The 14,893-nt window shown below is 26.2% G+C and overlaps 1 protein-coding gene across 1 annotated transcript; it reads left to right on the top strand.

Annotated features, from left to right (window-relative positions):
- Window positions 1–806: 806 nt before the first annotated feature.
- Window positions 807–13,882, top strand: LOC134828481 (homeotic protein spalt-major). Its single transcript, XM_063841461.1, has 6 exons — window positions 807–888; window positions 7,593–8,451; window positions 9,316–11,597; window positions 11,680–11,769; window positions 12,610–12,659; window positions 13,341–13,882. The coding sequence occupies exons 1-6, from the start codon at window positions 807–809 to the stop codon at window positions 13,698–13,700; spliced, it is 3,723 nt and encodes a 1,240-aa protein (XP_063697531.1). The 3' UTR covers window positions 13,701–13,882.
- Window positions 13,883–14,893: the final 1,011 nt, after the last annotated feature.

The following is a 14,893-nucleotide window of genomic DNA, read 5'->3' as shown; positions in this document are numbered from 1 at the left end:
AATGCATTGAAATCACATTGAAAGTCGACGGAAAGTGGAAGGGATCCTTATATACTTTTTGCTCGCTCATTCACGAAATCCGTCTCTCGCATGTGTAGAGTTGCACAACGTATGTTACCATACAAACCCATACAGGATACACATGTGGCATATACGACACATAGACAGACAGTGACTTGCGGTAGGAAAAAGATTGTTTCAATTTTATGTTGCGTTTCAGTAATGTTTTGAGGTTCCACGAGATCAAAGTTAAAAAAATACAGGGCGCGCGCGAAAAATGATTTAACTTTTATCTTTCAAATACAAAAATTTTAAATCAAACAAAATATTTATATATAAAATATAGTGTTATATATATTTACATTTAAAATAATAAAAATTACAAAACACGTGAAAAACTTGTAAATTTATAATTTTTTTGTGGAAAATAATAATAAATCGAACATTCGGCTATTATACATATATATTATACACACAACATACATATAAAATAAATAATAATAATAATATTATATGAAGATATATGATATATTATATATATAATACGGACGGAAATAAATCACTAACTTTAGTATAGTAAAGGCGATCAATTTCGTGACAGCTCGGAAAATCAACTTGAAAAATAAATTTATATAAAAAACAAATTGTGCAATAAATAAAATTTTAAAAAATAAATAAAAACAAATAATTTAGTGCAATTTTTGTACAACAATAATTAAAAAAAAAAATAAAAAAATGACAAAATATTAGAAAAACTAAAAATCCAGCAAGTGTTAAATAAAAGCAAAGAAAAAAAAGGAAAAACAATGATTCAAGTAGATTCAGCTGGATTACAACAAAATTCTCAGGAGGATACCATCAGTGTACAAAATAATAATGAAGAAGAAGGTCAGTGACATTTTTTATTATTATAATTATTAATAATATTTATTATTAAGTTAAATTAAATTTTAAATAAATTTTATTAAAATAATTTTTTTAATTGAATCTCGTGTCAAGTTTAATCATAATAAATTTAAAATGTTCAAAAATAAATTAAAAATTGTTTAAAAAAATATTATTTTAAAATATTTTATTATTAATCATAAATTATGATTTTTTTTATAAAAAAAAGAAAGCTCAATAACGTTCTCATGATTTTTTTTTGTTTATTAATAAATTCGTCTGTGTCTATTCACGCATGAAACTAATGGTCATTCATGTCACATACTAACGATATACGTGAAAATCGTTTTTTACCGACGGAACTTGGTTCGGTTCGGGTTTTCATGTTTTTATTTTTTTTAAAGAAATATTTATTTTAAATAAAAAATAAATAAATTTAAAATAATTTAAATTTAACTAAAAAAAAATTTTTTTTGTACTTGATAATTTTTTTTAAAATATATATGTTACACCTTTTAATATTTAAAAAAAAATTACAAAAAAAAATTCCAAAAATTTTATTGTTTTTTAAAGTCACTTTAAACAATAAATACCTAAAAACATAAAAATATTTCATTCATTAGTCATTTTATTTTACTTTTTTGACTTTAAAATTATCTTTTATGTTATTTTTTGTGTCATATACACAACATAACCCTGCTCTGCATGGTAGGAAGTGTCCTTGAAAATTCTCATAGACCACCTTCTTCTCTCAAAAGTAACTCTTAGAAACCCTTCTTTGACAATTATGACGAAATACTCGCTCGGTTCGATTCATAATGCACAAAAAAAATATAAAAACAACAAAAAAAGTAACAAAATACATCATAAATTTTTATTTGTTTATTACTTTAACTGGTCATTTGTCTTTTTTTTCTCTTTCTCTGGTTTCTGTGGAATTGTGGAAAATATTATTACTTTTGTATACATTTTTGTACCTTTAAAGAGTAAACCTTCAAAGGGACAATTGACTTTTGCATTCATTTTTCATCATTTAAAAAGTATTTTTTTTTTTGTGTTTGATTGATGGTCTCTTTTGTTTTTTTAGAGGAAGGCAAGTTGCTTGCAAGACCTTTGTTTCACCTCATTAAAAATAATAAATTTTATTCTAAACACTTTTCTTTTGCTCATGTATTTTTTTTAAGTTATAGAGAAAAAAAAGATAAATAAAAGTTTCATCTTCATCAGACAGATATTTTTTTGTTTTTTTGACAAATTTATAAACAAAAGTTTTTAATACTTTTGTCTCATTTTTTTTTTATTATTATTAATACATTGTTGTTATATTTTTTTTCTTTCTAAATTGTATTTGAAACAATAAAATATAATTTTTTGTCTTTTGTTCTTATTATTATTATTATTATTAGACAAAAAATATACAAATATTTACCTGATTCGATTTTTTAAAAATTTTTTTGTAGTTTAATATATTTTATTTAAAAATAAAATTTAAATATATATTTTTTAAAATAATTAATGAAAAACAGTTGTTCATATTATTATTCATATTAATAATAATCATATATATATTTATTATATATAATTACTAACAAGGCAGATTTTTTATTTTATTTCCTTTTTTCTTGTTTACTACGAAAAAAAATGTTATTCTTCATAAAGATATTAAATTTAAAGGAGTGATGATATATTTTATTATTATTACAATACATTAACTATTCATCCGTGTACTTTTCTTCTATAATCATATATATTATATCTCTATACAAAGACCGACATACAAGACAAGATTGTTGTTGTTGTTGCGGTAATGTATAACACAATGTTCGTTTGTTCACAAGAAAAATCGTAGAGATGATGACGAAAACGACGCGCGCGACCAACGTATATAATATAATATACATTTTCTATATGTTGTAGAAATAACTATAACATTAACAATAAAATAATAAAAAAAAAGAGTTTGTACGATATAATAATTTTGTGTATTTAGATTTGAATTTTAATATAATAAAATACACATAATTCCATTTTATAAAACGCCCACCTTGCATGATGATTTGTTGAGAAGTTTTGTACCTACAATGCGTACGCATATAATACAATAATAAGTTGTTTGTACAAGTTTCGTGTATAAATGCGCGCATATTAAATATGAAAGAAATATGAAAATTTACTCAAACATTTAACTTTTTTATCTTTTTTTTTTCGTTCATTCTGTGTGTTTTGTGGGCGATAAATCAAGTGCATTAAATTTTATATTTATAATTTTTTAAATATTTATAATATATATAATAATAATAATATATACAAGTTATATGACAACGACGACATCTAAGTTATGAGCTAACAAATAAATGTCTGAAATATTTTTTTTTCGAGAGATTTAAAATTATGATGAGATTTCTTTTGTTTTTTAAAGAAAAAATGTTTTTTGTTCTACTTTTTTTTATTTTAAAGTTTTGTTTATGAAATAATAACTTAAGAATACATCGTTTTAGTTAATCCTCTGCTCTAAACAGGCTTAAGTGACAAATTATCCAAAATATTTATAAAATATGTCCTTTTCTGCAAATGTTTATTCATGTGGCGCATTCTAGTAAGCCTTTTGTTTGTACCTCATTTATCATGTATTTTCATACAAATGAAGAAAAGAAGGATTATCCGAGTTGTAAAAATTTTACTGAAGGCGGCTTACTTGAATTACTTTCCAAAAAACAGGTAGTCAATCGATTTTTGGGGACAAAATTTTTTTTGTCATTAGCTTAAATTATTTTTAAAAAAATATTTTTTTTATTTTTTATTTTAAATATTATTAATTTATAAGTTTAATTTATTTTTTTTTAAATATTTAAACTTAATTTTTTTATAACTTTTTTATTTTAATTTTTTACTTAAAAAAATATCTAATTTTTTTTGTTTGAATTATATAAAAAATATAAATAATTATTAAATTTTTATTACTTTGTTAAAATTAAATAAATAAAATTAATTTAATAAAAAATTAAAATAAAATTATTAAATTTAATTTAAAATTTATTTTAAATTTTTTTATTAATTTTGTCACACTTTGTTAAAATTACTTTAAAAAAAAAAAAAATTTTTAATTTTATTTTTAAAAAATATTTAAACTTTATTTTTTTATTTATTTTTTGATATTTTTAAATTTTATTTTTTTAATAAAATAAAAAAAAAATATAATAATAATTTATTTAATAAATAAATAAATAATAATATTTTTTTTTTATTAATTTTGTTAACAAAGTTAAAATTATTTAAAAATATATTTTAATTTTATTTTTGATAATTTAATATTTTTAAAAAAAAAATAATTTTTTTTTTGTCACATTTTATTTAAATTATGTTTTTAAAAAATAATAAAAAAATTAAATAAAAAATAATTCCGGTTCTCAATTATCGGTCCATTAAATAACAAAATCCAATCACAAAAATAACAAAAAAAAAAATCAATAATCAATTTACTATTTTTAACCATAACTTATAAACTTAACTTGAGTTGAAGTTGAATCGAACGTGATTACAATATAATTTTTATAATTTGTCGGCGCGCAATTCAATATTGAACGCAAATGTGCAATGTCTAAAGTTAATTTTCTTAACCTGAATTATTAATGATGAATTTAAAAAAAAAATACGTAAAAATAAAGTATTTCATTAGAAGCCGGTAGTGAAATATTTTATTTATTTATTTATACAAAAATATGTAGAAAATATTATTAATTGAATTTTTAGCCTTTTTTAAATAAAATACAACTTTTTATTTTTTTTTTATTTTGAAAAAATAAATTTAAAATCCGCAAGTTAATTTATTCGCATTTTTTACCATTCCAGTCACTTACTAATTTAATCTAAAGTACATTATAATTATTTTTAATTTTTTTCTCTTTGCGGATTTTCTGAAGTAATGAAAAATAATAAAAAGTAATAAACAATAAAAATTAAAATATAATATTTATTATCGCACTCAAGTCATGATCATCGCGGTCTAGACTACCGTTCTTGTCCATTTTTATTAATATTATGATATTTTATTCTATTTCTCTGCTCTGTAAAAATGTACAATGTAAATATAAATTAATTAATTAGTGGACAACGACGACGACGACGACGTGCTTACTTGTCTCCGATGGCGATATACATGTTCCCGTATCGCCGTACGTTGAAAAATATTACATGCATGAAAAAAATGTGTGTTGACGATGGTGGTCTTTCTCGCAACTATTTATGTACTGCAACATGAAAAAATTCTTATAAAACTTATGATAAATGATTTATATCTGATTCAGGTTTTATAATTATTATTATTGCATTTTTATACTTATGGCTACTGAATAAATTAACGTAAAGTGAAGGAAAAATATGTTTTAATTGCATATGAATTGATTTATGGACGAGCGACTTTTTGAGAAGTTCCCCATTTTTTTTTCGTCGTCGACGAGATGCGCGAAAGAGGACAGTAGCAAGCTTGCTTAATGGCTGCTCGAACAAAAAAAAAATAAATTTATTATCGTGTCATTTATTTGCCAGCACAAACTCACACATGCAAGTTATTTAAATTTTGCTTGTATAAAAAAAAATTATTATTGAATTATCAGACAAGTTTTCAGGCGAGGATGAGGACGAAAAAAGAAATAAAAAATTAATAAATATATTTTTTAACACATTGAGAAAAAAAAATAAAATAAAATATAAAATGGAAGAAAAAGAATATTTTTTTTCTGGATAATAATTTTAATAAATAAACATAAATAATTATAAATAAAAAAAAAATCAAGGAGGTGCTTCTCCAAACTTATATTTTTATTAAAATATTTATTTTTAACAAACAAAAAAAAATTTCATTCAAAAAATTTTTTCTCTTATTAAGAAAGAGTCGTTTGTATGCCAAAAAAAAAATTAAATTAATAATATTAATAACGAACCAGCGAGAATATAAAAAAAATTATATATAATTGGTCTTTCGAAACTCTTTGCCATATTCAGGTCTCTTTTCGTTTCGTCTCCAACCAATCATCAATGATCTTGTTTTGTTTGCTTATTCTCACATGTTTCGTATTGAATATACATTATATAGATATATATTGCGAGTTAATTGATACTTGGACTTGGCAATGAATGCACATGCAATTTTTTTTTTTTTTTTGATATTTATACGAGATTTTTTTTTTATTATTTTTATTAATAAAATTGAAAATTTTTTAAGGAGAACATTCATGATGTTTATTATCATCGTCAATGCATAAAATAAATGGCTGTGTATTTATATAAATATTTATAAATTTCAGTCTGTCTCGTGAGATTTAATATTTTTATGGATTTTGAAATATTATTTTAATAAAAAAATATATTTTTAATATTTTTTTTATTATTCATATAAATGAATTAATTAATTTAAATGCATTTTTAATAATATTAATAATTAATATTTTTTTAAAATAAAAAATTGTATAAGTAATAATATTTCCTTTTTTATTTTAAAAATAAATTAAATAAATTTAATTAAAAATAAAAGTTAAAAATTTTTAAACATAATATTCATTAATTAGTAAGAAATAAAATAATTAATATAAAAAATTAATTATTAAATATAATTTTTATTTATAAATTATTTATAAATATTTATTAAAAAAAAAATAAAATTATTTAAATAATTAAAATAAATAATTTTTTTTTAATTTTAAACATTAAATTTCAATTTAGTTTATTTATTTATATTATTTATAATAATTGAATAAATTAATTAAAAATATTTTTTTTTAATTTTGATAAATTTATATTAATAAAAAATAAATTTAGTTAATATTAATTATAATTTAAAATTTTTTATATAAAAATTTAACAATAAATTTATTTTTTTTTGTTATTAATATTTTTTTAATAAAACATATTTAATTAAAATATTTTATTTAAAAAAAAAATTATTGAAAAAATTATTTAACAAGATTCTGTTAAAAAATATTTAATCAAAATTTTCAATAAATTTCAAAATTTAAATATTATGAACTTGAAATCGTTATAATGTCCAATAATAATCAAAAAAGAGTTTCGGAACACCACAAAAAAAAATGTCATGACATTATCGAAGACGATCCAAAACCTGTTCCGCATGCATTTTTGTATCGGTACATGTTATAAGGTGAAAAATAAATATGAATAAAAAAGAAGAAAAACATGATTTCTTGTGCGAGCATAATAACAACAACAACAACAATACTGCGCGACTTTAACATACATGCGAGTTATAAATATAACATTTTTTCTTAACACAAATACGCTCGATGCAATTATTGCCTTCCTTCATTTTTTTTTTGCTTCATCATGCGTCGTCGTCGATTTTACGCATATTTTACTGTAAAAAACACATAAGTGTCATATTTAATTAAATAAAGTTTTATACAAGCAGAGAGCAAAAAAAAAAGTTATAATTTATTAGCATGAACGATATACTTGTTTTTAATAAAATAATAAAATAGTAAAATTTATTATGTGAGCTCGAATAGGCCATTTATAGCCATATTTATCATCAATAAAGGCAGAAAATATTGAATTTTTTATCGCGAAGGTGCGTGCACGACGAATTCCGCATCGCTCATCGTTAACATTTTGTCCGCGATTCGCATAAAATTATTAAAATCCGCACATTTGTAGGCAGTAATTAATTAAAAATTTATATTTTTTCTCATTTTTAGTCGGTGATAATGATAAAGAAACGAGCGGTGATGAAATTGTGGCAGCAACTGTAGCGAGCAACGACACAGAAACGCCGTCAGCTACGACAGAAGACGAAAAAATGACCGAAGATGATGTCGATGCTGCTGCCGAGTGCGTTGAATCGTCGTCGATCGAAGCTAAAATAACCAGCAGCGGGTTAAATAATCATAAAATCACTAATAGCAGTAGTAGTTGTAGCAGTAAGAGTGTCAAGAAACCAAATTTAGATAAAGTAGTTGAAAAAATTAACCATAACAATAAAAAGGAGATAAGTAGTGTGAATATCAACAACAACAACAATTTGAAAAGTAGTCGTAAAAATTTCAAAATGAGCGATTTAATTGGCGATCGCACGACTCCCGTCAACGGCAATCACTCCGAACCCCATTCCGGCGACGAAGACGAAGAAATCCCCGATCAGCAGCAACAACAAACGGCAGCAGCTCTCGCCGCGGCACAACAATTGATGGGCGCCAATCCGGCAATGTTCAATCCTGCGATGTTTCCGACCGGGCAAGCTTTTCAAAATGTCGTGGCGCAATTCACGGCGAATGCGGTTGCCAATAACATGGATATGGATAACGTGGCGTTACTGAAATCGGCGCTTTTTACGCTGCAACAACAACAATTTCTGCAATTTCAGTTGATTCAGCACTTGCATTCGCAGTTGTTGAGGAATAATGAGCGGGAGGAAGGCGAAAATGCCGAACGATCGGAGACGGAAAGTGAGATGGCGAAACGGGATGAAGAAGCGGCACGGAGAACGGCGAAAATGCAGTTTGATTCGCCGTTGAAGCGGTTGGAAGAGCAATCAGCAAGGCAGGAACTTGATTTAAGGTGAGTTTTTAATTTTTTTTTTTTATATTTTCTTACCTGAAATTTTAATAATAATTAAATTTTAAAAAATAAAAATAATTAAATTAAAAAAAAAAAAATTAAATAAAAAATCTTCAAAAGCTAATTTTTTAGATTTTTTTTTAAATTTTTAATTAAATTATTTTTAAACTAATTAATTTAATTTTTTAAAAATTCTTTTAAATTTAATTTTAAATAATTTTATTTTCAAATTTATTTTTTTTTAAATTATTTTATTTTTTTTTTTAATTTATTATTGCTTTAAATTTAATTAATATTTAATTTAATTTGAATTAAAATTAAATTCAATTTCATATTTAAATATTTTTCACCAAATTATTAACTTTTTATTTCATTTTTAAGATTTTTTTAATTATTTTTTTTTAATAAACAATTTTTCTGAATTTAATTTTTAATTTCAATTTTAAGTAAATCCCTTAAAATTATTATTAAAAAAAAAATTAAAAAAAAAAAATCAAAATTTAATTAAAAAAATTAAAAATAAATAAAATAAAAAATATAAAATAAAGTAAAACCAAATTTAAAATAGAAACAATATTTTTAAATAATATATAAAATTTAAAAAAAAATCTAAAAAAAATAATTAAAGTATAACAAAATTAATAAAATTTTTTGAGGCAAAAAAAGTTTGAAATAAATAAAAATTTAATTAATTTAAAATAAAAATTAAATTACGTAAATTATTTAATTCAATAAATTTAATTAATTTTATTTTTAATAAACCGAATATTAATTAAATTATTAAAATTAATTTAATTATTTAAATTAAAATTTATCAAAATTATTCGAAATATTTAAAATAAAAATTTTTAACCTCATTTACAGTAATCGCAATAAAAAATCGTCACCTAGTCGTAGTGAAGTAAGTCATTCAGAAAAGGTTTCAATGCAGCATCACATGCAAAAGCAAGCCGCCGCTGCCGAACTTCAAGCAAATACCCCCTTAACGCCAAATCGATCGACTGAGGAACGTTCCGCGCAAGACATTCCTCACCCATACCAACATAATTTCTCACTTGCCTCCAATATCATTACCGATCACGACTCTCTGCCACCCATGAACGAGTCTAATTCACTCGCGATGCTCGAAAAGAAGGCGCAGGAAGTCCTCAATTCCGCATCGCAAGGCATTCTTTCGAACAACTTGCTCGACGAACTCGCGTTCGCCAACGAAAAATCCTCTCCAAATGGGCGCAACGATCCTGCTCTCTTCAAACATCGTTGCCGATATTGCGGCAAAATCTTCGGCAGTGACTCTTCGCTGCAAATTCACATCAGATCTCACACTGGCGAACGTCCTTTCAAATGCAACGTCTGCGGATCGCGATTCACAACAAAAGGCAACTTGAAAGTTCATTTCCAACGACACACGGAAAAATATCCGCACATCCCAATGAACCCGAATCCCGTTCCAGAGCATTTAGACAAATACTTCCCGCCTCTTATCCCATCGGAAGCACTTAAGGAACAAGCTCCAACGGGTCCTCCAACGCCAGGCAGTGAAAGAAATTCCGCGCCTCCTCCTCCTTCAGGATTACCGGGACAATTTCCTCCCGGGTTTCCTGCACGATTTCCCGACTTTTTCATGCCACGCCCGCCGCCATTCGATCTCTTCACAAATCCAATGATCGCCGCTCAGGCAGCAGCTGCAGAATTGGCGCGAAAACCTGTTGATCTTTCGCAAGTTCGAAAACCCGACACTGAACGTTCAATGTCGCCACAATCGGATATGCGATTATCGCCGGAAGTTGTGCTAAAAGAAGAAGACGAGCCAACGATCATCAAAGAAGAACCGATGGACGAAACGTTAGACTTATCTGACAAAAGTCACAATCGCGACAAATCCCCCGAACGCGACGAAGATGAAGAAGAAGCGCCATCTCGTGACGATCACGAACGTGAACGCGAATATCGGGAACGAGAAATGCGTGAAAGGGAGCGTGAAATGGCAGCAATTCGGGCGAATTCGCAACCGAATCATCAAATGGGCGACGGATTGGCAAAAGTTCCTTCAGTGTCGCCATCTCGTAGCAGTTCCTCGAGCACTTCAGGGTCTTTGTACCAAGATACGGTTTTGGATCCGGCATTTTTCCCGTCGCATTTGGCTCGACCTGATTCGCGAGACAGCTCGTGGGAGAATTTCATCGAAATTTCGTCGGAAACGTCAAAGTTACAAGAGTTAGTTGACAATATCGATAATAAAACGACAGAACCGAATCAATGTTTGGTCTGTAAAAAAGTTCTGAGTTGTCGTTCGGCGCTTCAAATGCATTATCGGGTGCATACGGGCGAGAGACCCTTCCGTTGCAAGATTTGCGGAAGATCTTTTACCACAAAAGGCAATTTGAAGACTCACATGAGTGTTCATCGGATCAAACCCCCGATGCGGACCTTACACCAATGTCCCGTTTGTCATCAAAAGTTCTCGAATATCTTCGTGTTGCAACAACACATTCGCTTGCATACCGGAGAAATGACGGATTTGACGCCCGAACAAATAAGAGCAGCGGAAATCCGCGAATTTCCCGATCATCCCCCAGAAATGAAGATGCATCCGTTCGCCAATATGGGGCGCATGCCTGAATTCAATCACAATCACAAAAGAATGGCAGAAATGCATTCCGACGACGAAAATGGCGACGAAATAAACGAACCTCCAAGTCCCAAGCGATTGCAACAAGAAGACCTTTCAAAACGTGAAAATTTACGATCTCGAGCGCCCTCTAGTTTGGTTTCGCCAAGCCCGGGTCAAGCCGAAGACCTGAGAGCGATGAATATTCATCGTTTATCCGTCAGATCGAATGAAGAACTTTCACGCGACTCGTCGCCCGTTAGTCAAGCATCAACAGAACCCGCAAAACGAATGCGCTCATCTAGTCCCCTCCGTTCGTCGACATCACCCCCGCCCTCGATGCATCATTCAACACGATCGCCGATCACGACGCCCCCTGGCGCTTCAGATTTGGCGCAAAGACCTCCCTTTCCGTATGGGCCGCCCTTTCTAGCGATGCCTCATTTGCCGCCCTTCATGCAACAAGCACCCTTTATGCGAACGGGAATGCCGTTAGTGCCCTCTTCAGCTGGCATGCCACCTTTCGGATTATTTGGTAAGTTTAATTTTTTGAAATAAATTTTTCTTTTGGACCGCTCTTAGTTAAAAATTGCGTTTTTTTTCTCTTATACTGGTAGGTGTTCGTGGAAATACAACAACCTGTAACATCTGTTTTAAGACATTTGCCTGCAATTCAGCTCTTGAGATTCATTATAGAAGTCACACAAGTAAGTTTTTTTTTCAAAGTTGCTTCAAATGAAATCATAAAATAAGGTTCAGTTATTTATTAGTTAAATTTTCATTTTTTTTTAATTTCAAAACTCCTCAAGAAAATTTTGAAAAAAAAATATTTTAAAAATTTTCAATAACTTTTATAAAATTTTAAATAATTAATTTTTAAAATTTTCATATTTTTTCAAGAAATAAAAAAAAAAAATTTTTTAAATTTTTTAAAGAAATTTTAAAAATTTTTTTTAAAAATTTTTTCAAGAAATTAAAAAAAATATATATTTTTAAATTTTTAAAAAAATTAATTTTTTTTCGTAACTTTCAAGAAATTCTCAAAAAATATTTTTTTAAATTTTCATTATTTTTCAAGAAATTAAAAAAAAATAATTATTTTAAATTTTTTTTTTAAATTTTTTTTTTTTTTTATTTTTTAAGAAATTCTCAAAAAATATTTTTTTAAATTTTCATATTTTTTCAAAAAATTAAAAAAAAAAATAAATATATTTTTAATTTTTTTAAAGAAATTTTAATTAAATTAATTTTTTTTTTAATATTTTTTCAAGAAATTAAAAAAATAATTATTTATAAAATTTATAATTTTATGAATATTTAAAAAATTTTAAAAATAATTTTTTTAAAATTTTTATTTTAATTTTTAATTTATTTTTTAATAACTTCTTTAAAAATATTTTTCTGAAAATTATTAAAATTAAATATTTTAATTTTTTATTTTCAAAAATTTTGGACCTTATTTTTTTCTTATTTGTTTCATTTAAACCTCGTAGCTATAAAAAATAAAAAAAACATTAATTTATTTATTTTTTTAATTTTTTTCACAGAGGAGCGTCCCTTCAAATGCACAATTTGTGACCGTGGCTTCTCGACAAAGGTAAGAAATCGCAAAAATTTTTAATTATTTTTAAATTTTTTTTATTTTATTGATGATGACACACAATTCAATCAAATTATGCGGGTCATAAACGTATATTTTCGCTGTTAGATGACACAAATTATTTTCTAATTCATTTCTTGGCAACAATTGTCGCGAACACAAATTTATAACAATGTTTAATAATTTGGCGTTGAGATTTTTTTCGATCGCTCGTTTGTCTGTCGCTCATTTTTCGCGTTGAAAAATCGCGCCTTGATGACTTTTTGATCACTTTTTCATCTCAAGACCTCGGCGATTGTTATTTTCTAAATTTATTATTATTGAGCGTTTATTTAAATATGAACTAGATACTGACATAACTGAGATTCTGGGTTAACCCATTATTAAAATTTTGATGAAATTTTTGCCGACGGCTAATCGAAAACAACAAAAAAAAACGTAACAGGTTGTTTTTTTCTCTGTGTTTTGGTCGCATCGCGTTCGTATCGCACACACATCGCATGCCGACGAGTATCAATGAAAAATGCGAGTTCAATGAACGAAAGCGTTGAAAATTCTTCGAATGCTTCAATTGAAAATGAAAATTTATTTTATCGTCGGGTGTCATCGTCAATGAAGAGACAATAAAATCGATTGAAATCGAAGAAAACTAAAAATTTTAATTTTTTTCCATTGCAGGGCAACATGAAACAACACATGCTCACCCACAAAATCCGTGACATGTTCGGCAATTCAAACTCTGGCGACGAATCCCGCATGTCAAGCACGTCGCAAGATCCCTCAATGTCTGCCAAGGACTCCGAATCGGGCGGCAGTCAGATAAATTTCGCCATTAAACTCGAAAAATCCCGCAGCCCGGAGAACTTTGAGCGCAGCAACAGCGAAAATCGCGACAAACATTCGATGAAAGATGATCGTGGATCGCCGGCGAGCGATTATGCTGGCGGCAACGACTTCAATGGCATGTCCAAGGAGGCCGACATCAAGAAATGGTGCAACAAGTTGAACGAAATGCCCGAAAATATCGCTGCGAGTTGATAAAATCAAGAGTAAAGCTGAAAAAAAAATTTTTTAAATTAAAAAAAACAAATAGATAGCGAAAAAAATTGAACTTTCCCCTCTGAAAATAAAAAAAATCAAACATAAAAAAAATAATTAAAAAATATCAAGTGACTGTAAAAAAAATTTCTTTTAAAAAAATGAATGTTTTTGTCGTAATTGTGTACAATAATTATTATTCGTGTATAAAAAAGCTAGATAAACAAAAAAATAAAATAAAATAAATGTTTGCTTTACACATAATAAAAAAAATAATGAAAAAAAAGTATTTGCAACCAAAAAATAAATCAAAAAATTGACAAAAATTGTTCGTGACATATCAAAATTTTTTACATAACCTCAATTTTTTTACAATATTCATTAATTAATCATTCTTTGCCCACCAATTTGTTTGTTCCATTGTAAATAATTAATTTTAATAATAATTAATAATTTTTTAGATAAATCACCCCAAAAATCGTATTTGTGATATGTTAATTTTTTATTAATTTAAATTTCTGTGTTTCCTTCGTATATGTAAAAAATAATTGTAATTATTAAATATTATTATTAAAAAAAAAAATAATGGAAAATATCAGAATTTAAGCTAAAAAATTAGTTTTTAAGAAGAGCAGTTGTTAAAAAAATACAAACTTGCACCTTTGAGCAAGAAAATGCACGTATATCAGTAAAATATCTCATAAAATAAATAATTGTGCGTATAATCAACAAAATTAGTTACTATTAATTGTATGAAAAAATAAAAATTAATTAATAAAAAAATATCAAAAATTTTTTTTTGTATAAAAAGTCTTCTTTTAGATTTTTAGACATAAATTTATGGAAAAAATGCATATTATTAATATAAATAATTAATATAATAATTATAAATAAATAAATATTAAATGAAAAAAAATGACATAGTCTTAAAAAAATAAAAGAAAAATAAATAAAAAAAAAACTTAGAATATGATTTCAAAAAATATTGAAAAAAAAATCACGAGTTTTATTGTCCATAAAACAATCTGTAAGTCCCTGATAAGCAAGTCGTAATCCGAAATCAATTAAATTTAATCCCTCACACATTGCGACTAATCTTTATTCTTTTCTTTATTGCTGCGCAAACATCTCTCCAGAGCACTTTATTCTATTTTGTGAGGATTTCCTGATTAAATTATATCTTCAAGCACGTA

This window comes from Culicoides brevitarsis, chromosome 2 (assembly GCF_036172545.1).
Source record: "Culicoides brevitarsis isolate CSIRO-B50_1 chromosome 2, AGI_CSIRO_Cbre_v1, whole genome shotgun sequence".
In the NCBI taxonomy this organism is placed as follows: Eukaryota; Metazoa; Arthropoda; class Insecta; order Diptera; family Ceratopogonidae; genus Culicoides; species Culicoides brevitarsis.
This window is presented reverse-complemented; position numbering and strand designations above follow the sequence as displayed.

What these genes read in the sequence shown, in the direction of transcription:
- LOC134828481 (XM_063841461.1), top strand. Translation starts at nt 807, where the DNA reads ATGATTCAAGTAGATTCAGCTGGATTACAACAAAATTCTCAGGAGGAT. An exon ending in AGGCAGGAACTTGATTTAAG is followed by an intron (nt 8,452 to 9,315) that starts GTGAGTTTTTAA and finishes CCTCATTTACAG; the next exon opens with TAATCGCAATAAAAAATCGT. An exon ending in GCCACCTTTCGGATTATTTG is followed by an intron (nt 11,598 to 11,679) that starts GTAAGTTTAATT and finishes TTATACTGGTAG; the next exon opens with GTGTTCGTGGAAATACAACA.